At 43.1% G+C, this 27,246-nt stretch overlaps 1 protein-coding gene across 9 annotated transcripts in view; it reads right to left on the bottom strand.

Moving 5' to 3' along the window:
* zranb3 (zinc finger, RAN-binding domain containing 3) overlaps window positions 1–27,246 on the bottom strand; it is a 137,754-nt gene that overhangs the window by 22,734 nt on the left and 87,774 nt on the right. For all 9 annotated transcript variants that reach the window (XR_013789193.1, XR_013789194.1, XR_013789195.1 and 6 more), the window contains 4 exons: window positions 24,300–24,430; window positions 19,297–19,401; window positions 13,539–13,681; window positions 328–468 (listed from right to left, as the gene is read on the bottom strand). Coding sequence is in view for 6 of the 9 variants with exons in the window: in XM_079495722.1 (XP_079351848.1) it covers window positions 328–468; window positions 13,539–13,681; window positions 19,297–19,401; window positions 24,300–24,430 (520 nt within the window). In the remaining 3 variants the exon portion in view is untranslated. The remainder of the gene's footprint in view (window positions 1–327; window positions 469–13,538; window positions 13,682–19,296; window positions 19,402–24,299; window positions 24,431–27,246) is intronic.

A 27,246-nucleotide genomic window follows, 5' to 3' on the forward strand; every position in this document is an offset into this window, starting at 1 on the left:
CCTCCTGGGGGATTCCGAGACGTTCCAAGGCCAGTGAGTCGATGTGTTTCCTCCAACTGTGCCTGGGGGTCTGCCCCGGGGTCTCCTCCCAGTGGGACGTGCGTCGAGGACCTCCCTAGGGAGACGCCCGAGAGGCATCCTAACCAGATGCCCTAACCACCTAAGCTGGCTACTTTCCAGGCGAAGGAGCAGCGGTTCTACTCCGACTATTTTTATGTATTTGATGTAATACCATGTCTTTTGTTCCTGCTTACTGTAAATCGCTCTGGATTAAGAGCGTCTGCTAAATGCCTAAATTGGATATATATATATACCCATCCATCCTACCTGTGTTCTGCAGGAGGTGCGAGCGACGTCGCAGACCTCCTCTTGTTGAAGAAGTCCTTGGACTTGACCAGACGGACGCTGCCTCCCTCCCGCTGGGCCTTACTGAGGGACGCAGCTGCCACATCCTCTCTGTCTAGATACCTAAGAGGGAGAGGGAAGGAAGAATTGGGGGTCGTTATTTGAACCAGTGCCTTGCACAGAGGCACTTTGATGGTTACTAAGGCCTCACTCACACGGTCGCAACAGATTGCTGTATGCTTGTTGTATACAAAGGGTGTGACACAGCTTGCCCCAATGCATTTCCAATGGGAGTCACATGGTTTGACACAACATTTGTGTTTTATGAGGGGGAGGGGCGCAGTCGAAACACAGCCGAAAGCCATACAACAGCTTGTAGTCCAAAATGTGGACTACAAACCATGTGACTTCCATTGGAAATGCATTGGGGCGGCCATGACACTCACAACATTCATACAACAAGCATGCATCAATGTTTTAAAGGTCTGAGTGAGGCCTAAGTCTGGAGAATCCAAGCGACAGACAGTACTACTTGTACTCTTGTTCAGCTCAGAGCTTTGCCTAAAACGTCTTATCTATGTTGCTCACCATTGAGGCTGTATTGTTAGTAGTGGATGGCTGACTGTTAGAGCTTGGGGGGGGGGGGGGGGGGGGGGGCAAAGGGGACATATGCGCACATATTTTTCTTGGAGAATCAATTAGAGATGCTCCTATAATCGGCCATCTGTGATCAGCAATCTTGAGAAACCGATCTTTTACACGATTTAAGTGGTCAATCAGATATGTAGTATAATATCATTTTTCATCTTTGTGACAGGCCAAAACATTCTCCCCACACACAGGACACAGTTTTGACATGGGTTTTGACATATAATAATATTCAAATGTGCCCCTTATGCACAAGATCGTGAGAACAAACAATCAGTGATCGGGATCGGTCCCAAAAAATCTGATCGGAGCATCCCTAGAATCAATATGTGATTGGTTGGTTTGGCACCCGCCCATTCACCAGCACACAAACACAACACAACACAACACAACACAACACAGACAGTGTGGTCTGGAGGAGAGGAGAGAGAGAGAGATGGATTGATTGATTGATTTCGACAAAACAAAAAGTAAAACTAACGTTAAATATGGATCCAAATCCCAACCCCAACCCGATTCACTATTTGTCAGCCTTCTGATTGGTCCCTGGCTGACTAACCAGCAGGCTCTTTCTGCCTTGTTCTGCCCTGGTTCCGTCTTTTTTATGCTGAATTTGCTAAAACATCATTTTTGTAAAAAACAAACATGATATGCCCTGCAGTCACCAAGCTGCACCTGTGATGTTCCTTTTTACTGACACAAAGTTTAGGCAACAAAGTCTTATGAACACCTGATGGGCTCTGAGACGGGTGCGTAGGCAGGGAGCAATGGAGTACTTCAACATTTCAGTATTGATACTTTTACTAAAGTAAAGAACGTGAGTACTTTTTCCACCAGTGGTTATTTCACTGTTAGAGGTACTTAAAGGAGCATTCAGTGATTTGGGTGATTTGGAAAACCACCCAGTCCGCCCCGGTAACAAAATGTGCACATGCACGCTCTACAGTGGGGGGAAGTGCAACAGGCCAACAGCATGTGCACCAAGGCTCGATCATGATTGGAGGAAGGCCCCTCTCATCCTGATTGCCACCCGCCACCAAAACTGAAACTAGGGTTTTTTGACCCCAGGGGCTCATTGGGGACAGGGAAAAAATCCTTATATGGTCAGCACACTCTATAGTAGGGAGGATTATCCCCCAAAGGCTGTTCCATGATAGTTTCAGTCTTACAGGCTGTTCCATGATAGTTTCAGTCTTACAGGCCGTTCCATTCCATGATAGTTTCAGTCTTACAGGCTGTTCCATTCCATGATAGTTTCAGTCTTACAGGCTGTTCCATTCCATGATAGTTTCAGTCTTACAGGCTGTTCCATTCCATGATAGTTTCAGTCTTACAGGCTGTTCCATGATAGTTTCAGTCTTACAGGCTGTTCCATGATAGTTTCAGTCTTACAGGCTGTTCCAGGATAGTTTCAGTCTTACAGGCTGTTCTATGATAGTTTCAGTCTTACAGGCTGTTCCATGATAGTTTCAGTCTTACAGGCTGTTCCATGATAGTTTCAGTATTACAGGCTGTTCCATTCCATGATAGTTTCAGTCTTACAGGCTGTTCCATGATAGTTTCAGCCTTACAGGCTGTTCCATGATAGTTTCAGTCTTACAGGCTGTTCCATGATAGTTTCAGTCTTACAGGCTGTTCCATGATAGTTTCAGTCTTACATGCTGTTCCATGATAGTTTCAGTCTTACATGCTGTTCCATGATAGTTTCAGTCTTACAGGCTGTTCTATGATAGTTTCAGTCTTACAGGCTGTTCCATGATAGTTTCAGTCCTACAGGCTGTTCCATGATAGTTTCAGTCTTACAGGCTGTTCCATGATAGTGTCAGTATTACAGGCTGTTCCATTCCATGATAGTTTCAGTCTTACAGGCTGTTCCATGATAGTTTCAGCCTTACAGGCTGTTCCATGATAGTTTCAGTCCTACAGGCTGTTCCATGATAGTTTCAGTCTTACAGGCTGTTCCATGATAGTGTCAGTCTTACAGGCTGTTCTATGATAGTTTCAGTCTTACAGGCTGTTCCATGATAGTTTCAGTCCTACAGGCTGTTCCATGATAGTTTCAGTCTTACAGGCTGTTCCATGATAGTGTCAGTATTACAGGCTGTTCCATTCCATGATAGTTTCAGTCTTACAGGCTGTTCCATGATAGTTTCAGCCTTACAGGCTGTTCCATGATAGTTTCAGTCTTACAGGCTGTTCCATGATAGTTTCAGTCTTACAGGCTGTTCCAGGATAGTTTCAGTCTTACAGGCTGTTCCATGATAGTTTCAGTCTTACAGGCTGTTCCATGATAGTTTCAGTCTTACAGGCTGTTCCATGATAGTTTCAGTCTTACAGGCTGTTCCAGGATAGTTTCAGTCTTACAGGCTGTTCTATGATAGTTTCAGTCTTACAGGCTGTTCCATGATAGTTTCAGTCTTACAGGCTGTTCCAGGATAGTTTCAGTCTTACAGGCTGTTCTATGATAGTTTCAGTCTTACAGGCTGTTCCATGATAGTTTCAGTCTTACAGGCTGTTCTATGATGCGAGAAGCCCATCTGAGCAGAAACAAGTGTCCCATGGTGTAATGGTTAGCACTCAGGACTCTGAATCCTGCAATCCGAGTTCAAGTCTTGGCAGAACCTTATCCTGAATAACATATTCAAACATTTCATCAGAGTTGTCCAGAACATGGGGCAACACCCGATTTAAAAGAATCTGGGTTCCATGGTGTAAAGGTCAGCACTCAGGACTCTGAATCCTGTGATCTGTGTGCCTCTAGTGGGACGGGAGGAGCACGGAGAGAAGCGCGACACTACAAACACACTTCTCAAGTGCTACTCTAAACTTGAACTGAGATTTAAAGTTAATATAACGCTACGACAATGCCACCTAAGAAGAACCTCTCTGCAGAGGATGGCGAGGAAATTAAAACGACATTGGAGTTTCTGGCGGAGGAGATCTCCACCATCAAACAACAGCAGCAAACCATCATGGACTTGGTGCGGGAGGTAAAGCTGCTAAAGCAGCAGAATGCGGAGAAGGACCAGAGAATGGACTACCTGGAGAACCGTGTCTCGGATCTGGAACAATACACCAGAATGAACGACGTTATTGTCACCGGGATCAAAATCAAACCGAGGTCCTATGCCGCGGCGGTGGCGGCGACTGCTAACGGGGGAGAGCCCAGCGAACAGGAGACTATCTCGGTGGAGCAACAGGTAGCAGCGTTCTTTCACGAACAAGGGATCGACATGGATTGCAACGATATTGAAGCCTGTCACACGCTTCCAAGGAAAAACGGTGAGGGGAAAACGACAGCAACAACAGCCGTCATCATGAGATTTGTCAACCGCAAACGAAAAATTGCACTAATGAAACAAAGAATGAAGCTGGTGGGATCCGACGTTTACCTCAATGAACATCTCACCAAACGCAACGCAGACATCGCCAAGAAAGCCCGTTACATGAAGAAACAGAAGAAGATACAAGCTACGTGGACCACAAACTGCAAAGTATTCATCAAACTGAACGGAGAAGCGGAGGAGGCAAAGGTGCTATGCATACGCAACATGGAGCAGCTGGAAGAGTTCTAGTGGTTTCATGGTCGAGCAAGGTAATCTAAACACACCAAACGTGACTCAACAAACTTTCAACCATGACATAAAAATGACATAGACCCGGACAATCATTTCTTTTCCAGCATCAATGACAATTGCTACTATTACACTGATGAACAATACAACCAGTCAATCAAGGCTGATGGACAGCTATCAATAATCCACTTCAATAGCAGAAGCATGTACGCTAACTTCACAAAAATCAAGCAATACTTAAGTCACTTTATACAACCGTTTAATATAATTACCATATCAGAAACGTGGATTGATGTTGATAAAGGTGTGGATTTCGAGTTGGCGGGTTATGAATTTAATTATATAAATAGAAATATTAAAGGTGGAGGAGGGGTAGCTGTGTATGTGGACTGCAACTTGAACTACAAAGTGGTAGAAAATATGACAACTGTGATTGATAACTTAGTAGAATGTTTAACAGTCGAAATAATTGTAGAAAATAGTAAAAATTTATTAATTAGTTGTATTTATAGAGCACCAGTTACTAGTATTGAGGTTTTTAAGGACTGGATAGAAGAGATGTATACATTAAATAATCAAAAAGTACTATTTATATCTGGTGATACTAATATTGATCTTTTGAAATCAAACAATCATAGAATGACTGAGGAATTTATTAATACCATGTACAGTTTAGGCTTACATCCAAACATTACCAGACCCAGCAGGATCACGCCCCATAGTGCTACATTAATAGATAATATATTCACTAATGATATAGATAACAAAACAATGAGCGGACTATTAATTAATGATATAAGTGATCATCTACCTGTTTTTACCGTCTATGAATGTAATTTTAAAAGAAATAGGTCAGACTGCAAACTCCAATTTAGAAGAGTAAGAACGGATGATGCCATCAATGCACTTAAGAATGATTTAAATGCACAAGATTGGGAATCTATATATACAGTAAATGATATTGATAGTGCATATGATAACTTCTTAAAGATATTCAATGTATTATTTGATAAAAATTGTCCACTTAAACAGTATAGCAGAAAACAAAATTATATAGACCAACCATGGATTACTAAAGGACTACAAAATGCATGCAAAAAGAAAAACACTTTGTATAGAGAATTTATTAAAAGAAGAACTAAAGAGGCAGAAGATAAATATAAAAAATATAAAAATAAGTTAACAAATATTATAAGGAGATGCAGGAAAGATTATTATAGCAAACTATTAGATAACAATAAAAATAATATTAAAGGAATATGGAATATACTAAATAGTATTATTAGAAATGACTCTGGGAATGTAAATTATCCGCAATATTTTTCTGATAAGGGCACTAAAAATTATAATAAGGAGGAGGTAGTAAATAGTTTTAATAATTTCTTTGTAAATGTAGGACCAAAATTGGCTGAAAATATTTCTGATCCTGTGACATCTGAGGAATACACTGATAATATCATAGAAAGGAATCCCTGTTCAATGTTTCTTACAGCAATAGAGGAGAGAGAAATCATAGACATTGTTGATAACTGTAGTAATAAAATGTCCACTGACTGTAATGATATAGATATGAAACTAGTAAAGAAGATAATTGGAGGGATTTCTAAACCATTAACATACATCTGAAATTTATCTTTTCAAACTGGTACATTTCCAAACGGCATGAAAATAGCTAAAGTCATACCACTGTTTAAATCTGGAGACAGACACAACTTCACAAATTACAGACCTGTATCGTTACTTCCACAGTTCTCCAAAATTTTTGAAAAACTGTTCAACAATAGATTAGATACATTCATTGAAAAACACAGTCTACTCAGTGACAGTCAATACGGATTTAGAGCAAACAGATCAACAGCAATGGCATTGATGGACTCGATTGAGGAGATCACTAATTCCATAGATGAATATAAGTATGTAGCTGGAGTATTTATAGATCTTAAAAAAGCATTTGATACTATTAATCATGACATATTAATTAATAAATTGGAAAGATATGGGATTAGAGGAGGAGTATTGGATTGGGTACGAAGCTATTTAAGTGACAGGAAACAATTTGTGAAGTTGGGTGAGTCTGTCTCTTCATGCTTGGGCATTGCTTGTGGAGTCCCCCAGGGGTCGGTATTGGGTCCTAAACTGTTTATTATGTATATAAATGATATGTGTGATGTGTCTAATATATTGAAAATGGTAGTTTTCGCAGATGACACTAACATTTTTTGTTCCGGAAAAAATCTACATGAGCTATTGGACCTGGTCACTTCAGAATTATGCAAGTTAAAAAGGTGGTTTGATAAGAATAAATTGTCACTAAATCTGGCTAAAACAAAACTAATGATATTCAGTAATTACAAAATAGATAATCAAGTAAATATACAGATAGATGGTGTTGAAATTGAGAGAGTTTCTGAGAACAAATTTCTTGGTGTAATAATTGATGATAGAATTAACTGGAAGTCTCATATTAAATATATATATAATAAATGATCTAGAAGTCTTTCAGTTTTAAATAAAGCAAAGCACCTTTTGAACTATAAGTCACTACGTATGCTATACTGTTCCCTGGTTTTGCCGTACCTAAACTACTGTACAGAGGTTTGGGGGAATACTTATAAAACTTCACTTAATGCAATAACTATACTTCAAAAACGAGCTATAAGAATTATACATAATGCTGGATATAGAGATCACACTAATATATTATTTTTAAACTCATATCTTTTAAAATTCATGGATATAATAGAATATAAAACTGCCCTTATAATGTACAAAGCAAGGAATAATCAACTCCCTGGAAATATTCAGGTGATGTTCTCTGATAGAGAGGGGGGCTATAATTTAAGGGGGGAACTAAATCTAAAAACCAGAGTGGCTCGGACAACACTAAAATCATTTTGTATTTCAATATGTGGAGTAAAACTATGGAACAGTATGCATGTGGAACTCAAGCAATGCCCAAGTGTGAACCAGTTAAAAAAAAGATATAAAGAATGCATTATTATGAGGTATAGAGATGAAGAGTTACAATGACACAGATAATTATAATATATAGATAATATATAATATATAGATATAATTTAGATAATTGTACTTGTATATATATATATAAGAATATATATATGATGTGCCGAATGTATGTATTATATGGAATATATAGAGTATTTTGTATTGATAATGTTATATAGAATTGAATACCTATTTGATTTAGTTTATACCATGTTGGTATTTATGTAATGACGTCAATGACGCTGAATTTAAGTTATCAAGGGGTAGGGTTTTATAAGTTTTCTAACTTCTCCCTACTCCTTTCCGAACATATATAAAAGTAAAAAAATAATAATAATAATAATAATAATAATTATACTTGCAGCCAGTGAGGCTTGGTTTTTTTTTTTTTTGTTGTTTTTTTTGGAATATTATTTTATTTGTTCTATATTGAACTTATTTTAATTCTTTGACTTTTGTCAATTTTTTTATAATGTTCGGAATAAAGTTTTTCATTCATTCATTCATTCATGATAGTTTCAGTCTTACAGGCTGTTCCATGATAGTTTCAGTCTTACAGGCTGTTCCATGATAGTTTCAGTCTTACAGGCTGTTCCATGATAGTTTCAGTCTTACAGGCTGTTCTATGATAGTTTCAGTCTTACAGGCTGTTCCATGATAGTTTCAGTCTTACAGGCTGTTCCAGGATAGTTTCAGTCTTACAGGCTGTTCCATGATAGTTTCAGTCTTACAGGCTGTTCCATGATAGTTTCAGTCTTACAGGCTGTTCCAGGATAGTTTCAGTCTTACAGGCTGTTCCATGATAGTATCAGTCTTACAGGCTGTTCCAGGATAGTTTCAGTCTTACAGGCTGTTCTATGATAGTTTCAGTCTTACAGGCTGTTCCATGATAGTTTCAGTCTTACAGGCTGTTCCAGGATAGTTTCAGTCTTACAGGCTGTTCCATGATAGTTTCAGTCTTACAGGCTGTTCCATGATAGTTTCAGTCTTACAGGCTGTTCCAGGATAGTTTCAGTCTTACAGGCTGTTCTATGATAGTTTCAGTCTTACAGGCTGTTCCATGATAGTTTCAGTCTTACAGGCTGTTCCAGGATAGTTTCAGTCTTACAGGCTGTTCTATGATAGTTTCAGTCTTACAGGCTGTTCCATGATAGTTTCAGTCTTACAGGCTGTTCCATGATAGTCTGTCTTACAGGCTGTTCCATGATAGTTTCAGTCTTACAGGCTGTTCCATGATAGTTTCAGTCTTACAGGCTGTTCCATGATAGTTTCAGTCTTACAGGCTGTTCCATGATAGTTTCAGTCTTACAGGCTGTTCCATGATAGTTTCAGTCTTACAGGCTGTTCCATGATAGTCTCAGTCTTACAGGCTGTTCTATGATAGCTTCAGTCTTACAGGCTGTTCTATGATAGTGTCAGTCTTACAGGCTGTTCCATGATAGTTTCAGTCTTACAGGCTGTTCCATGATAGTTTCAGTCTTACAGGCTGTTCCATGATAGTTTCAGTCTTACAGGCTGTTCCATGATAGTCTCAGTCTTACAGGCTGTTCCATGATAGTTTCAGTCTTACAGGCTGTTCCATGATAGTGTCAGTCTTACAGGCTGTTCCATGATAGTTTCAGTCTTACAGGCTGTTCCATGATAGTTTCAGTCTTACGGGCTGTTCCATTCCATGATAGTTTCAGTCTTACAGGCTGTTCCATGATAGTGTCAGTCTTACAGGCTGTTCCATGATAGTTTCAGTCTTACAGGCTGTTCCATGATAGTTTCAGTCTTACAGGCTGTTCCATGTCTTACAGGCTGTTCCATGATAGTTTCAGTCTTACAGGCTGTTCCATGATAGTTTCAGTCTTACAGGCTGTTCCATGATAGTGTCAGTCTTACAGGCTGTTCTGATAGTTTCAGTCTTACAGGCTGTTCCATGATAGCTTCCCGTTCCACTGTTAGAAGCGGTTAAATCTCTCTAATGGAGAAAATCTCTTAATGATCTTTGCCCAATGACCCAAAACTAATGGTCCGAAGTCGATATTTTTAAGTAAAAGTAATGGAGCAGATCAGTACGCGGTCACGAATGATACAAATAATCTTTTTAAGGCATTTCCGCTTCATTTAATAGAGAGAGAGAGAGAGAGAGAGAGAGGGCAATGGTTTTAAGCCAGATTTGAGCCCAGTATGTTATGTTGCAAGCACCGGGGGCAGCCCATATTTAATTTAAATTAGCACCCCAAATTGACAGAGAAAAGTGGAGCTGGCGCATCCCTGGGAGGGAAGCAGGCAGGCCAGAGACAAATGGTCGAAGGATGAGACAGAGAGAGGGGGAGAGAAGAGATTTAAGGTATATTTGGTTTGCGCATCGTGTCGCACCCCAGGAAATAGCTGATCTACAAGCTCGCCACAGATGTCACGTTGAGCTTTGTACATGGGTTCTTTCTGGTGTGACACACACCGGCGCACACACAACCAAGTATAACCCATTTTGACCTGAGATCAGATTCTAAAAATGTCTTCTACAGCCTGACAGTTTTCTGAAAAAGCTATGTTTCTATGTCCGTCGTTCTTCGATTTTTCAAAAATAGCAGACCTACAAGCTCATAGCGCGCCACTCGGTGGCGCGCTATGAGCTTGTAGATCTGCTATTTTTCAATAGCTAAAGCATAACATAATGCTAACACCAAAGGGGTTCCCGCCCAGAATGGGATAAAGCATGTGTTCATTTCATGCAGCCCACACGCATGTGGTAGATATATACACACGTACGTTACGTAGGCTGTGTGCTCTATCGCTCGGGGGGCACAGCTCTTGCGATCCATCGGTGACCCCCTCCCACCTTAAATACTGCACGTGGAGTGTTACTGAAGAACTTCCGATAATCATCAGCGTGCACGTAGCAACGTAGCTGTACAACCATTTCCGACTCTCCGAGTGAGAGAGAGGACATTTGATTTTATCTGAAGCAGAAATGGCGAAATAATGTTTCTGTGGAAGAAAGACAACTATTTACAGTTTGCTGTAGTTGCAGATAGCACATACTGTATTAGAGATGTTAATCCATTTTGACCTGAGATCAGATTCTAAAAATGTCTTCTACATCCTGACAGTTTTCTGAAAAAGCTATGTTTCTATGTCAGTCGTTCTTCGATTTAAAAAAAATAGCAGACCTACAAGCTCGTAGCGCGCCACTCGGTGGCGCGCTATGAGCTTGTAGATCTGCTATTTTTCAATAGCTAAAGCATAACATAATGCTAACACCAAAAGAGGTTCCCGCCCAAAATGGGTTAATTGATACATGACTAAACTGCTTATTCGATTTGAACGTTCCTATTTGACATTGTTAATTTGTTATATTATACTGTGGGCTGATTAATCAATTATGCTAGAGTTTAGCTGGAACAATAATTAAAATAATATAACTCCTCTTCAGAAGCAGGTGAGGCTATTACCGTACTCGAGCCAACCACCAATTAACAGAGGACTGCCAGGTGAAAATTGGGCGTCTAAACCTCTAAGTGATACCAAGTGGATTGACCCCGACCTTAATAAGAAAGGTAGAACAGAGAGCCAATTGAAGAAGAGAGGAGGAGGAAGAGGAGGAGGAGGAGGAGGAGGAGCAGGTGCAAAGTGGTGAGATGAGCAAAGCAATGGTGAGTGTGGTGGTGTGTGAGAGAGAGAGAGAGAGAGAGAGAGAGAGAGAGATAGAGAGAGAGAGAGATAGAGAGAGATTTCATCAAAAGGCAGGAGTTTCTCTGGGAGAAACTTGAGGAGAGTGATGAAGGAGGTGGGACTCCATGAAAGCGGAGAGCTTCCTCTAACGCTCCTCTTCAAACGGACCCCCGGCACAGAGGGGCGGATGAAACGAGAGAGACTCTATACACATTTTAAAACCTGGAACCCAACTGTACGGTGCTTCCTGATGCCTGTGTGTGTGTGTGTGTGTGTGTGTGTGCGTGCACGCTTCAACCTGTGTTTGCCCCATCCTCAAGCGTGTATAGGGAATGTATGGATTCGAGTTAAATCTTGTGAGGCTCAGTCTTTTCGATTTTTATTTTGCGGTTCATAAAACAAGCTAATCCAACTCAACTTGACTACCTGCCCACGTCCTGCTGGCGCACCTGGCTGGCTGTCATACTCTACTCACATTCAGAACTTCTCTTCACAATAAAACATCCTGACTTTCCCCCGCCTCGGATGAAAAATCTGATCTTAACCACATGAACCCAAACATCCAGCAGAAGAAGCTGACAAGCGCGCCACAACTCGACGTGTACATTGTAGATCTTCTATTTTCGGCAAGGAGATCGGGTGTAGGGGGGGTGGGGGGCATAGAGCGCCGAAGTCCTGACGTCACTCGCTCATCCCCCGGTTCATTTTGACCTCAGTGTCTTAACCCATTTTGGGCGGGAACTCCTTTTGGTGTTAGCATTATGTTATGCTTTAGCTATTGAAAAATAGCAGATCTACAAGCTCATAGCGCGCCACCGAGTGGCGCGCTACGAGCTTGTAGGTCTGCTATTTTTGAAAAATCGAAGAACGACTGACATAGAAACATAGCTTTTTCAGAAAAAATCTGATCTCAGGTCAAAATGGGTTATTGGATTAAAACAACAGAAGCCCAGAGCACGACGCCTCCGTCTCTCAATCGCATTTCGTTGTTTCAGGACTCGGCGGGAAAAACCTCACTCAAGCGCATTAACGCAGCTGAGAGTGTGTCTGGGAAGTCTGTCCATGCGGGCGGCAGGGAGACCCCCCCCCCCCCCCCCACAGGGCTGGAAGGGGGGGTCAAGCCGCTTGATTGGTTCTGATTAGCAGATAAATCAAAACAGGTGTCAAATCATGCTGGGGCCGCTGCCTCCTAATCACACACCTTGATTAGGTTCACGCACGCCATAACACGGCCACGGTCCAGATTGTGTTATGCATGCACGCACGCACACACACACATAGTACACACACACAAACACACACACACACGTACACACTTACACACATGAATTAACCCATTTTGGGCGGGAACCCCTTTTGGTGTTTCAAGCATTCTGTTATACTTTAGCTATTGAAAAATAGCAGATCTACAAGCTCATAGCGCGCCACCGAGTGGCGCGCTATGAACTTGTAGGTCTGCTATTTTTTTAAAATCGTAAAAATGCGGCACAAATCTTTGAATAGCTATATATTCTTTCAGAGCGAACTTTTCTTTTTTTTTTCGACGTCAGGCCTAAATGGATTAACGCACACACAAACAAGTGTATGGACGCGCGCACGCAGACAGACACACACTCTCCGGTAAATTGGCAACCTATCCATCTCCATCATGCGGCCCTGCTGTAATTAGTGTGCCCGGGCTGTGTAAGCACTTGTTGGTCTCTAAACACACACATACATTATGTTACGTCAGCGATATCACCACCGCTGGGCCGGCCGGGCCTCACATACTGTAGTGTGCAGTAACTGGCCAAATACAGTAAACTGGAGAAACGCAAAGACTGTTATTATAATATAAAATTAATTTAAAACCTTTAGTTTTAGTCGTAGTCTCTTGAATAGTTTTCATTTAGTTTTAGTCACATTTTAGTCACCTGGAATGTTTTAGTGTTAAGTCTAGTTTTAGTCGACTAAATATCATAAGATTTTAGTCTACAGTTGATTTAGTCAACTAAAATGTATTTAGGCGGGCCTTGATGCCGTCATAATGACACTTGCGGAAAATAGCCGATCTACAAGCTCACAACGCGTCGCAGCTATTTTCAGCATGCAGCCAAGTGTAAAATGACTTATACTGGATCTCTTGTCCACTAGTACCTTCCTAACATTTTAGTCTAGTTTTTATTTGTTGACGAAATTGTCAGTATATTTAGTCTTAGTTTTAGTCACCATAGGTTAGTTTTCATTTAGTTTCCGTCAGTGGAAAGAGGTAGTCAACAAACATATTTGGTCTTAGTGTTAGTGGACTAAGTCAACACTGCCTACCTCTTGGTGCTGGAGCTGGGCCGCTGCTTGCGGCCCAGCTCCTCCAGACCCAGGGAGGGGCTGTGGAACAGCAGCCCAGCGCGGCGCAGCAGCTTCTGCTTCATGGTCGGCAGGCCGCTCCACTCGCGCACAAACTGCACCACCTGGTCGTTGGTTGGTTGGGGAGGGAGAGGTGAATGAATGCACGGCACAAAAACCACACAAGGGTGCCTAGCATTGACTAGCTCAGATAGCTTAAAACCCATTTTGGGCGGGAACCCCTTTTGGTGTTAGCATTATGTTATGCTTTAGCTATTGAAAAATAGCAGATCTACAAGCTCATAGCGCGCCACCGAGTGGCGCGCTACGAGCTTGTAGGTCTGCTATTTTTGAAAAATCGAAGAACCACTGACATAGAAACATAGCTTTTTCAGAAAACTGTCAGGATGTAGAAGACATTGAACAAGTCGCTGGATAATGCACTGATGGAAAACATGTACACGAAGCAAGTCCCAGTTCCATCCTCTAATCAACATAACACTACTGCTGCGTACTGCATAACACGTAGGTAGGGGCGCGTGTATGCAGTGTGCACGCACGCACTGGCACACACACATGCGTGAGCACACACACATACATGCGTGAGCACACACACATACATGCGCGCACACACACACTCAAGCACGCACACATGCATGCGCAAGCACACACACACACACACACACACGCATGAGCGCGCGCACACACACACACACACACACACACACACACACACACACACACACACACACACACACACACACACACACACACACACACACACACACACACACACACACACACACACACACACACACACACACACACACACAGATGTAACATAGAACCCGTACGCCCTCTGAGATGACATGTACAGTAACACTTAACCCCAGGTTTATACTGTACTTGGTTGCACACCGATGTCCGCATCAAAATTAGCCGATCTACAAGCTCACAGCACGACGTATACATCTCCCTAACCACTTTCAACTCCAGCATCCCTATTCGGGGGAGGGGGGTTGACATTAGCCATAAATAGAACACTTCTTTTCCCTGGTCCCTGGCACAAAAACTTTCAGATGCGGGTCCTCAGCCAAATACATCATCATTTGGGGGTCCTTGACATGAAAAAAAGTTTGAGAGCCATTGAACAAAACTACCAGCCCCACTCTTTCACACTGCTGGTAATAATAAGACAAAGATACCACCAACGTAGGCGAAAACAGCTCTCATCATCATCATACATCGTCATTTTACAAATTACATTATGTCTGAATTTCGCTCTCCCCTCAAGACCACATGTCCTCACATCAGGGGTGAAGCCGTCGTGTGAATTCATAAATCCAACCAAGGCGAAAATCTGCTGCTGCTGCTGCTGCGTGCATTCCTTTCCTAACGACACCCGTCACATTTTTTACGCGCGCGTCCCATCAATTTCTGTTCCCTCCCCTCCCCCACCCCACCCGACAGAACGGCAGACGGCAGGGCTGGGCAACTTTGACGATGGAGAGGGCCACTATATTTTCACACTCACTCCAGAGGGCCACGTTGCATATTACTGCCGTAGCAAAAACAGCCGATCTACAAGGTCAAAACGCGTCACACTGCGACGCGTTTTGAGCTTGTAGATCAGCTATTTTTTCGCTACAGTATATTCGAATTGAAATAGGCCTACTGAATAATTTTTTGCCATTTTTTAATTGGAATCCTGAAAAGTAACCTTTTTATTTAATTTCAAATGCATTTTGTTATATTTATGTTAACTTTACGAACTAAATCCAAATACATTGGACCCAAAAAAAAGACAATAACATTTTAACACCTTGACGGCTTTAGATTAAACGGTGACATATACCGAGGCTGACGAGATTGTTTAATTACCTTTGGAGCATTCGCCCAAGTATTTGTGTCTTTGAACCATGAAAATCCCCCTGAAAATAGTTCCATGGCTTGTTGAAACTACCGTTCACTTGCATTGAACTCATTTTCCCAGAAGCCCTTGCAGCCCAGAGCACGGGTCGATTTCGTCATCATAACGCGACGGCCTCGTCACCAGGTCCGCGACAAATCCGCTATTTATTTTTAATTATTAAAAAACGGCGAATTAAACACATAAAACAAATAGCGGGTTTAGCGTGTTTACGCAGGGCAGAAACATGGATTAAATAGTGTGGAAAGTGGTTTATGCAGCAAAACTGTTAATACTAGTCATTAAGCTATAGAGAGTATGCGCATGCTTAAAGTGAATGGCACATCAAGTGGCAAATCGAGTGGCAAAGCAACATGCAAAGTGAGTTTAACATCGTTTAATGTTGTTTAATGCAATCAGATATGACTTTTCTGTGTGGATGTATGGGCTGTCAAGGCCAGAAAGTAGTTTTTTGCCACTCAGTAGGCGTTCCTGCATAACTTCCTGGTTTGATGATGATGTCACGCACATACCCTCTATAGACTGAAGTAATTAAAGCGGGTCATGTTTGCATGTTTGGAATTGTAACAGCTGAAATCAATAATATATCAGCAGTTTGATATTAACCTGCGGGCCACATTAATTGAAGGTGGCCCCCTGGGGCCTCCAGTCGTCCATGCGTGGCATACGGGATGCAACGCGAACGCCGTCTGAGGCAGAGACCCTTGCATTGGGGGTGGTGTGGTGGCTCTGTCCGTATTTTACAACGCCGTCGTAAAGAATACGAGCCTCGCGTGGCCGTCTGTCGCCCAACGGAGGTGCAGTTATAGCCCCGACAGCAGATTGTGGTTGCATGGCGGGCCGGGCGGGGTGATGAACATTAGCCGGCTGGCGCGCGGGGTCGTTTGAGGTGATGATTCGTCTCTTTTTAACCCATTTTGACCTGAGATCAGATTCAAAAAATGTGACTAGATTTGATCGAAGGACTGCCATTGGATTTTTTTTAATTTTCGTTTTTTCATGTCATATGAAAGCAGGGAATCATAGCTTCAAATTGACATATTGGTTGTTCAGTTTGACCCACCAGTTTTGGAGATATGGCTTATAGAAGAATGTCTTGCAGGAGTAGTGGAAAAAAGACCAAGCAGAGAAAATGGACTTCTAAGCTTTAGTTCAGTGATCTTCTACATCCTGACAGTTTTCTAAAAAAGCTATGTTTCTATGTCAGTCGTTCTTCGATTTTTCAAAAATAGCAGATCTACAAGCTCGTAGCGCGCCACTCGGTGGCGCGCTATGAGCTTGTAGATCTGCTATTTTTCAATAGCTAAAGTATAACATAATGCTTTAAAACACCAAAAGGGGTTCCCGCCCAAAATGGGTTAATGACCTCTCATAAAACCCACTGCTCCCACCATCGCATCTCCTTTCCCCAACCGCACCTTTGTCTCTCTCTCTCTCTCTCTCTCTCTCTCTCTCCTATGCTCCTTGCTCTCCTAATGGCCAAAGTTATACTTTGCCGTACGACCACCACGTTGCGTTTCTCGGTTGAATAATGCGTCAAAAGTATAAATTCGGCTCAAATCCCTCACCGCCTCGCTCTCTCTCTCCCTCTCTCTGTCTGTCCTCTTTCCAACACCCCTCCCTCCCTCCCTCCCTCCCTCCCTCGCTCCAAATCCTCTCTGTCTGTCCGTCTCTGGCTCTGTTTGTCCCCCAGGCTCGGTGGTTGTAAAACAGAGCGTTCAGGACACCATGCAGCTATATATCTGCCAAGGCTCCCTGTCGCTCCTGTTTCTTCCCCACCTCGTCAAAATGAGTCGACGGCGGACTGGGATGCCATTACTTTTAAATCACGGTGATAGTAGCCGTTCATTAACCCAGTTTGGACTGATGTCGATTAAAAAAGGCTTCTAAATCCTAATAGTTTTCTGAAAAACCCATGTTTCTATGTCAGTGGTCCTCAACCTTTTTCATGTCAAGGACCCCCAGAATTATCTCTATTGGGCCACGGACCCCCATCTCAAAATATGTTGTTCCAGGGACCCCCAAGAAGCTAATATTTGAGTTAAAAATGTTCGCTCTGAAATATATATTCAAAGATTTGCACCACATTTTCACAACTTTTCAAAAATAGCAGACCTACAAGTTCATAGCGCGCCACTCGGTGGCGCGCTATGAGCTTGTAGATCTGCTATTTTTCAATAGCACCAAAAGGGGTTCCCGCCCAAAATGGGTTAAAGTGTATAACAGCTCCCCACGCAGCCCTCTTCACCACCTCCTTGTTGAAATTAGCTAGATTAGACTGTCACTAGAGATTAGCTCCTTCCTTCCAATTTAACGGTGATGTACTGTAGCCGTAGAAGACGGAGAATGCCTTGGTGTAAACAATAAAGCATATACAGTATATGGCAGCCTATACTGTACCAATATAAAGCCTTATAAACACACAAGGGACCCGGGTGGCTCAGCCGTTAACCCATTTTGGGCGGGAACCCCTTTTGGTGTTTTAAACACTATGTTATAATTTAGCTTTTGAAAAATAGCAGATCTATAAACTCATAGCTCAGAGCTTGTAGGTCTGCTATTTTAGAAAAATCGTGAAAATGTGACGCAAAATTGGAATATATATTTATTCAGAACGAATGTTTTGAACTCAAATCTTTACTTCTGGCGGGGTCCCTGGAACAACATATGTTCAGATGGGGGTCGGCGACCAAATACCTATAATTTTTGGGGTCCTTGACATGAAAAAGGTTGAGTACGACTGACATAGAAACATGAGGTTTTTCAGAAAACTGTCAGGATTTAGAAGACATTTGTACAATCGTTCCCAGGTCAAAATGGGTTAATCTGCATCGTTCCTGCAACGTTTCTGGCTTTGATATCTTAAAGGAACAAACCGCCATCCATACAAGTCATTGTCTATTCACAGCTTCAGCCATAATGTCCATATACTGTACATACTGTAAATACATACATTTAGACCAAATTCCGGGAATCCCGTTGCTTAGTTTCTATGCTTGCTCACATTTTCACCGTAGTCACATTTTAAAATGCTACCGAACTTATTCCTGAATAATTGTGTCTGCTAATTTGTCTAGACCTACATGCGTAGAGAATAAGTAACAGATGTTTAAGGTGGCGCTACAAAAGGTCGCTTTAAGTTTTGTTGAATGCATGTTTTGTCTTTCCTATTCAATAGTTCACTAGTTTAATATTATTTCATCCGGTATGCAAATGCCGTTATTGAAGAAGCCTTCGCCTCCATATATGTATTTTTTAATGGGTTTTTTTTGTGGCTTTCGCCTTTATTTTATATATTTTGTTATGGAGGGACAGACAGTAGGCTGACAGGAAATGGGGAGAGAGATGGGGGGAAGACATGCAGTAAAGGCCGTCGGGATCGGGAGTCGAACCCGCGGCACACTGCCAGACTAGATTACCAGCCAAGGTGCCTGGACCACTGAGCCATGGCCCAGGCCCATATATGTATTTTGACCAAATGTATGTAATTTTGATTCACATCGCCTTAGCAGTGAATAGAATGCGTCGTGATGCGTCTAACATGGCCGGCCACCCACACACACACACACACACACACACACACACACACACACACACACACACACACACACACACACACACACACACACACACACACACACACACACACACACACACACACACACACACACACACACACACACACACACACACACACACACACACACACACACACACACACACACACACACACACACACACACACACACACACACACACACACACACACACACACACACACACACACAGAGGACGGTACAGTGGGCTGACCTGGGTTCTGTTCTCCGTGCGCTTCCTGAAGGCCTTGGGCAGGTCCTCCCAGTTGTCCAGTTGAACGTCCAGTGGGATGAAGTTACAGTTCAGCGGCTCCTCGTCCTGAGGAGACAGACGAGGACAGACAACGACGCAACGTGTGCAAAATTAAAAGCATCCAAGGTTATCTGATGGATCAGCAGCACTGTACATTCCTATGGTATTCCTTTAACCCATTCTGACCTGAGATCAGATTCTAAAAATGTCTTCTACATCCTTACAGTTTTCTGAAAAAAGCTATGTTTCTATGTCAGTCGTTCTTCGATTTTTCAAAAATAGCAGACCTACAAGCTCATAGCGCGCCACTCGGTGGCGCGCTATGAGCTTGTAGATCTGCTATTTTTCAATAGCTAAAGCATAACATAATGCTAACACCAAAAGGGGTTCCCGCCCCAAAATGGGTTAACAGTTAGAGCGGACGTAGAATACGCACATCGACAGGCTGGGTGCTGGGCTAAAGGAACTTCAGTAGGTATTGGATGGAGCCCTGTTGCACACCACAGGTACAAGAAAGACGTTCTTTATTGAAAAATACTGACAACGTTTCGATCTATTTGATCTTCATCGGGTCATGTGAACATACACAAAAGTTTGTACTTTTATACTAAGGGAGTGCCCCCCATTAAAAAGTTAAATACACAAAAGTTTGCCCCCATTAACCAATCAAAACACCACCTTTTGGTGCCCCTCCCATCACTGCAGATGTGACACATCAACCCTGAGTGAGTAGGTGGGGACCCAGACATATTGATGTAAATATAATCTGTTCAGAAATTTTAGTTAACAGTTAACTGTGAAAGTGCTCATGTTGTTTACGAACGTCACTCAGCAAAGTGTTTCATGTGCGCTGCATTATAACGTCTCAAAAGGCAGACTGGATTAACACAAACAGGCAATTAAAAACATCTTATCAGTTTATCTCAGCTAGACATTTCGATAATATTCCTCTTACTGTTCCAAAAAGGTAGATGGACTCCAAACCAAAGAGAGAATTATTGGTTTAAAAAAATAATAAAGGCTACGAGAATGACATAGCCAGGCCCTCATTGAGGGCTTTGATATGATAGCTTTAATTATAATGTTTCTTCATTTGAGATTGAGTATCTTTTTACATTGCTGTTGAGATGTAGTAAGCTGTTGAGTGTAAGTTTGTCAGAAGCATTTGCCATGGTTTTCATCGATTTCTTTGTCTTATTAGAATATTTGCCTGTAGACCAAAGAGCACCCTCTTTCATTTGATTGACACAATCTAATTGCATTGATGCGGGGGAGCCGCTCAGATCTGGAGGACCCACGTCGGTTAAAAGAAAATAAAGACTTATTTTGCAAATTATCCTCATGATGCAGACTTTCTGTTTATACGGTGTGTTGACTGTAGAGGAGAATAAATCAGCGTTGGATCAAACACACTCATCCTGGTTGACGGAAGGACCAGAGGGTCCATGAATAACACATTCAGGACGGGAACCCCTTTTGGTGTTTTAACCCATTTAGGCCTGACCTCAAAATTTTAAAAAATTATTCTAAATCCTCCAGTTTTCTGAAATAAATATTTTCACGATTTTTCAAAAAATTGCAGACCTACAAGCTCGTAGCGCGCCACTCGGTGGCGCGCTATGAGCTTGTAGATCTGCTATTTTTCAATAGCTAAATTATAACGTAATGTTTAAAACCCATTTTGGGTTCCCGCCCAAAATGGGTTAAGCATTATGTTATACTTTAGCTATTGAAAAATAGCAGATCTACGAGCTTGTGCATCTGCTATTTTTGAAGAATCGTGAAAATGTGGCGAGAATCTTTGAATATATATTATTTCAGAGCGTACGTTTTTAACTTCTGGGTGGGGGTCCCTGGAACAACATATTTTCAGATGAGGGTCCGGCGGCCAATTACATAATATTTTCGGGGGTTCCTTGACATGAAAATGTTTGAGAACAACGGACATAGAAACATGGGGTTTCTCAGAAAACTGTCAGGATTTTAGAAGGCATTTGTAGAATCGTCCTCAGGTCTAAAAGGGATAAAACAACTACCTTCGATAGGAAGGGATTGGTCATAAAATTCCTGATACGCCGCAATATTTCGTCGTCGTTCAAACACGGCGACAAATCCCAGTTTGATTGCGTATTGAGCGGTTTCCCCGGGGTGGAGTTTGCCAGTGGCCATGGGATTAAGCCCCGACCCGACAGCCTTTTCAGGGCAGAACTCATCCAGTTTATCATTTGAACGACTAGCAGGGGCAGGGCGGGCATTTTATCTTCCGCGGCTTATCACCTCTGACACGCGTTGCGCGCGGCACTTTTTTTTCCTTAACGGCCACCCGGGGCGGGAAAACGGTCCACCAGCGATTCTATTCACCGTTGGGGGTGGGGGGGGGGCATGAAAGCCCCTCTCTCGTTCCTTATCTACGACAGACTAGTGGAGGGATTCTGATCCCCTAGAAATGAGACAAAAGGGGGTGGGGGGTAAGTATTACAAGACAATCAATACGGATGTGCCTTAGTGACTGGCACAGAGGGAGAAAGAGAGAGAGAAGGAGAGGGAGAGAGATACGACTTGAAATATGTTATGTGTGTGAGAGTCTTCTCTCTCTCTCTCTCTCTCTTAGACCTAACAGAAACGGAAGGAGTCGAAAACAAATAGTCAGAAATTGTTTTCTTATAGCTTCAAATTGACATATTGGTTTCTCAATTTGACCCACCAGTTTTGGAGATATGGCTTATAGAGTGATGTCTAGCTACATGTTTAAGCATATATTTCATATTTACATATTTTCAGCTCTGACAATTATTTTAGACATACTATAGTAGTATGTGAAGAGTCTGCCTGTGCTATTAACTCATTTTGGATTAAAAAATATATATCAGTTTACAGTTAGTAAACTGAACAGTTAGTCTTGCCGCCATTTGATCTCTGTATTAAAAAGAGTCACAGAAGAATGGAAACAAGAATGACGCAGTCATAACTGCCAGCTGCAGCAAGCGCTCATTTCTCATCTATAATCAGTTTGTGTGCCACAGCCTCTGCCTCAGCTCACGGCTTCACGTTGCAGCGTTCAGAGTCCATGCAGCCAATACGGCTTCACCGTGCCGTTCAGACTATGGGTTTTATGTGTAATTATACCACAGGTCGTTTCGAGGAAGCAATCTGATTGGTTGAAACAGCCTTCTAGCCGTGGGTTAAACCAGCACCATTCACCACCTAATCAAAACAAAGAATTCAGCTGCTCTGTTCTCCCAGAGCGCTAGCAAACTCGGTGGCTAGGCTAGCTAGTTTCTTGGGACATTTGTGGTCGTAGTGACTACATCTGTCATTAAAAAAATATATTCTTTCAACGATTTTCTTAGTTTTAAGGGTAACTGTTGTATAATTGCAATATTACACTCGAGGGTGTGGGTTAACGTGATTATTGCCACTTCAGTGATGCTTGCGGAACTCGACTTCGTCTCGTTCCTCACCGCATCCCTGTCGTGGCAATAATCACGTTAACCCACACCCTCTCGTGTAATATTGCTTAAGTCTCCCATTGGCTTGGAGGCAGCCTAGAGGCAGCCAATGATGAAAGCCTTTCCACTATAGGTCGCTGCTACGGTCGCTAGTAGAGGTAGGTAGAACATGTTGTCCAGCTGCTTTTCAAGCAGCTGGCAAAAAGAAATCCAGACAAAAAAGGTAACCTTCACTAATCGAACTTCTCAAGCAGTGATAATATCACATGTTGATGAGACAGAAGAAGAAGGGGTGAGGTGCTTGCAGGTGGGAAGTAGCGGTGCCATAATCCCCTCCGCTAATCCTAACCTTTTGCCTCGGCATCGAGCCGACAGGGCCAAACAGACAGCGGAGAGTTTGGAGAGTCGGGGGTATGAGTGTATCGGTTCCATTATAGCAAAGCAGGCTTCGATCAATCCCAGAGACAAACACGGGGTAATGATTTCAACCAGGCTGGTCGTTTTTGACCCTCGGCGTTAACCCATTTTGGGCGGGAACCCCTTTTGGTGTTAGCATTATGTTATGCTTTAGCTATTGCAAAATAGCAGATCTACAAGCTCATAGCGCGCCACCGAGTGGCGCGCTACGAGCTTGTAGGTCTGCTATTTTTGAAAAATCGAAGAACCACTGACATAGAAACATAGCTTTTTCAGAAAACTGTCAGGATGTAGAAGACATTTTTAGAATCTGATCTCAGGTCAAAATGGGTTAAAACGGGTCAAGGTACTGCACCAATTCCACAGCCTAACAATAGCTGGGGCTGATTGTGAACCAGCGGAGAAAAGGATTGGGTATCTGATGTCCGAGACGAAGGGGATCAAAGGACGCAGGGGAGCATATAGAGATGTGCCGTTCCAACTCGGCACGCTTTCCTGTCCTGAAAGTTTCCTGAAAATGCATGTTTTATCTGCAGGATTTATTCATTGATTACAGCCTTGCTAATTCTACTGCTTTGCTACTGAAAAGAAGTGTCCAGCAGAGGAACGTTATCTATTCAGGGAATTAGCATGCCCCCCTTTCTCACTGACGATGTTCTGTTTCTGACAATGCACATGGAAGGACATGTGGAGTTCTCAAAAGTACAATGACCTTTTACAGTGCTTTATACAGTATGGCTTTGTACACACGTTTGATATATTCTAAGTGATATCTCCTACTTGAACAAGAGACTGTGATATTCTGCCTCATTTTCAATTATCTTTTGCCGGCGTCGGTTTCCGGTGCCAGTTTGAATCCTCCCCTCTAGTCCATGACAATCTTGGGTACAGTGAGGCTAGATATCGGGTAAGGTGGGTCTTGTCCTGTTACTTTTTAGTGATAATATAACTTATACAGTGGCAAACATGGTAAATACATTTGTATTCATAGCGCGCGCACGCACGCACGAACGCACGCACGCACGCACGCACACAGAGCGTAAACAATACCGTCACCCAACCAATCCACATGCACAAGTTTGCAAACCCCAAAGGTACCTTGGAGTAGAGGAAGATTCGGTCCGTGTGCCGACTGGCACAGAACTGTAGGCCAGGGTAGAGAGGGAGGGGCGAGCCGTCATCATCATCATCATCACCTTCATCTTCATCAGCAGCAGCATCAGTCTGGCCTGTAGAGAGGGTGGGTGGTGGTATGATAAGAAATAAAAATCACACCCGTGTGAAGTGAGGGGCGCTAATCCTTCTACCCTAATGGAAAAGGGGGTACACAAGCACATGGCCGTTTATCCGTTCGCCTGCTCCCCTACCAAACCACTCCGTTAGCACACATCTCTCCATGCACAAAAAGATCGCTTCCCCACAACTGCCATATTTACTGTACAAATATTACTTTTGTTACTGTTATTGCGCAACATTTCGCTGTGATGAAAATTACATCACAAATTCCCCATTCCCCGCCCCCTTCCCTTTTCACTGCGCACGCACGCACGCACGCACGCACGCACGCACGCACGCACGCACACACGCGCACACACACACACACACACACACACACACACACACACACACACACAGTGTAGGACAGTATGCACAATTTCAACATCATGATAGCTGATAGGGGGAACATATTAGCATGTTCTCTAGCATCACATATTGCCAAACAGCACTGAACAACTCTGATCATGGTTAAGTAAATGTACACCACTGCACAACTTACACTTTGGAGTATATTTTAGCACAGTGTAACAGTGCTAAACAGAACAGTATATGTTATCACAGTGTAACAGTGCTAAACAGAACAGTATATGTTATCACAGTGTAACAGTGCTAAACAGAACAGTATATTTTAGCACAGTGTAACAGTGCTTAACAGAACAGTATATTTTAGCACAGTGTAACAGTGCTAAACAGAACAGCATATTTTAGCACAGTGTAACAGTGCTAAACAGAACAGCATATTGTAGCACAGTGTAACAGTGCTAAACAGAACAGCATATTTTAGCACAGTGTAACAGTGCTAAACAGAACAGCATATTTTAGCACAGTGTAACAGTGCTAAACAGAACAGTATATTTTAGCACAGTGTAACAGTGCTAAACAGAACAGTATATTTTAGCACAGTGTAACAGTGCTAAACAGAACAGTATATTTTAGCACAGTGTAACAGTGCTAAACAGAACAGTATATTTTAGCACAGTGTAACAGTGCTAAACAGAACAGTATATTTTAGCACAGTGTAACAGTGCTAAACACAGAACAGTATATTTTAGCACAGTGTAACAGTGCTAAACAGAACAGTATATTTTAGCACAGTGTAACAGTGCTAAACAGAACAGTATATTTCAGCACAGTGTAACAGTGCTAAACAGAACAGTATATTTCAGCACAGTGTAACAGTGCTAAACAGAACAGTATATTTCAGCACAGTGTAACAGTGCTAAACAGAACAGTATATTTTAGCACAGTGTAACAGTGCTAAACAGAACAGTATATTTTAGCACAGTGTAACAGTGCTAAACAGAACAGTATATTTTAGCACAGTGTAACAGTGCTAAACAGAACAGTATATTTTAGCACAGTGTAACAGTGCTAAACAGAACAGAAGGGCCAGTGCTAGAGGGAGGTGATGTCACTGACGTGTTGCCCCCCCCCCCCCCCCCCCCCCTCCTACCTCCCTCTATTCTTTCGTGTACCTTTCCCCTCGCAGGCAGAAGTAACAACCACTAATAATGGCCCCATGCGTGTTTTCTTGTTTCTTTTTATCTCCTTCCTTTTGTTCCCCGGCCTTACATGGCCGCGACACGGCCGAGCGGGCAGGGGCCATGTATACGACTACATAAGGAGCCGTCTCTCTAAAGTCTCCTGTTCAGCGTCGGGTCTGGGGGTTAATGCGTAACACAGCGGTCGGCCAATACGGCTGACCCATGGCAGGTTGGGAGTCTGTGTGCCTAATGATTTTTCTCCTCCACCCACCTCTCTCTCTCTGTCTCTCTCTCTCTCTCTCTCTCTGTCTGTCTGTCTGTCTGTCTGTCTGTCTGTCTGTCTGTCTGTCTCTCTCTCTCTCTCTCTCTCTCTCTCTCTCTCTCTCTCTCTCTCTCTCTCTCTCTCTCTCTCTCTCTGTGTGTCTTTTTGAAGGCCGAACCCCCCCGCCAGCCCCGGTATTCACCTCCTGATTGCACTGAGATTAGTTTCCTCAAAACTTACCCGGACAGGCAATCACTTCTCATGCATACACTAACACCCCTCCCTCTCTCTCTCTCTCTCTCCCTCCCTCTCATACACCAACACTCCTCCCCCTCTCTCTCTCTCCCCCTCCCTCTCATACACCAACACCCCTCCCTCCCTCCCTCTCTCTCTCTCTCATACACCAACACCCCTCCCTCTCTATCTCTCTCTCTCCCTCCCTCTCATACACCAACACCCCTCCCTCCCTCCTCTCTCCCTCCCTCTCATACACCAACACCCCTCCCTCCCTCTCTCTCTCTCTCCCTCTCATACACCAACACCCCTCCCTCTCTCTCTCTCTCTCTCTCATACACCAACACTCCTCCCTCTCTCTCTCTCTCCCCCTCCTCTCATACACCAACACTCCTCCCTCTCTCTCTCTCTCCCCCTCCCTCTCATACACCAACACTCCTCCCCCTCTCTCTCTCTCCCCCTCCCTCTCATACACCAACAGCCCTCCCTCTCTCTCTCCCTCTCATACACCAACACCCCTCCCTCTCTCTCTCTCTCCCCCTCCCTCTCATACACCAACACTCCTCCCTCTCTCTCTCTCTCCCCTCCCTCTCATACACCAACAGCCCTCCCTCTCTCTCTCCCTCTCATACACCAACACCCCTCCCTCTCTCTCTCTCTCCCCCTCCCTCTCATACACCAACAGCCCTCCCTCTCTCTCTCCCTCTCATACACCAACACCCCTCCCTCTCTCTCTCTCTCCCTCCCTCCCTCTCATACACCAACATCCCTCTCTCTCTCTCTTTGC

Source organism: Electrona antarctica (assembly GCF_951216825.1).
Source record: "Electrona antarctica genome assembly, chromosome: 24".
Lineage (NCBI taxonomy): Eukaryota > Metazoa > Chordata > Actinopteri > Myctophiformes > Myctophidae > Electrona > Electrona antarctica.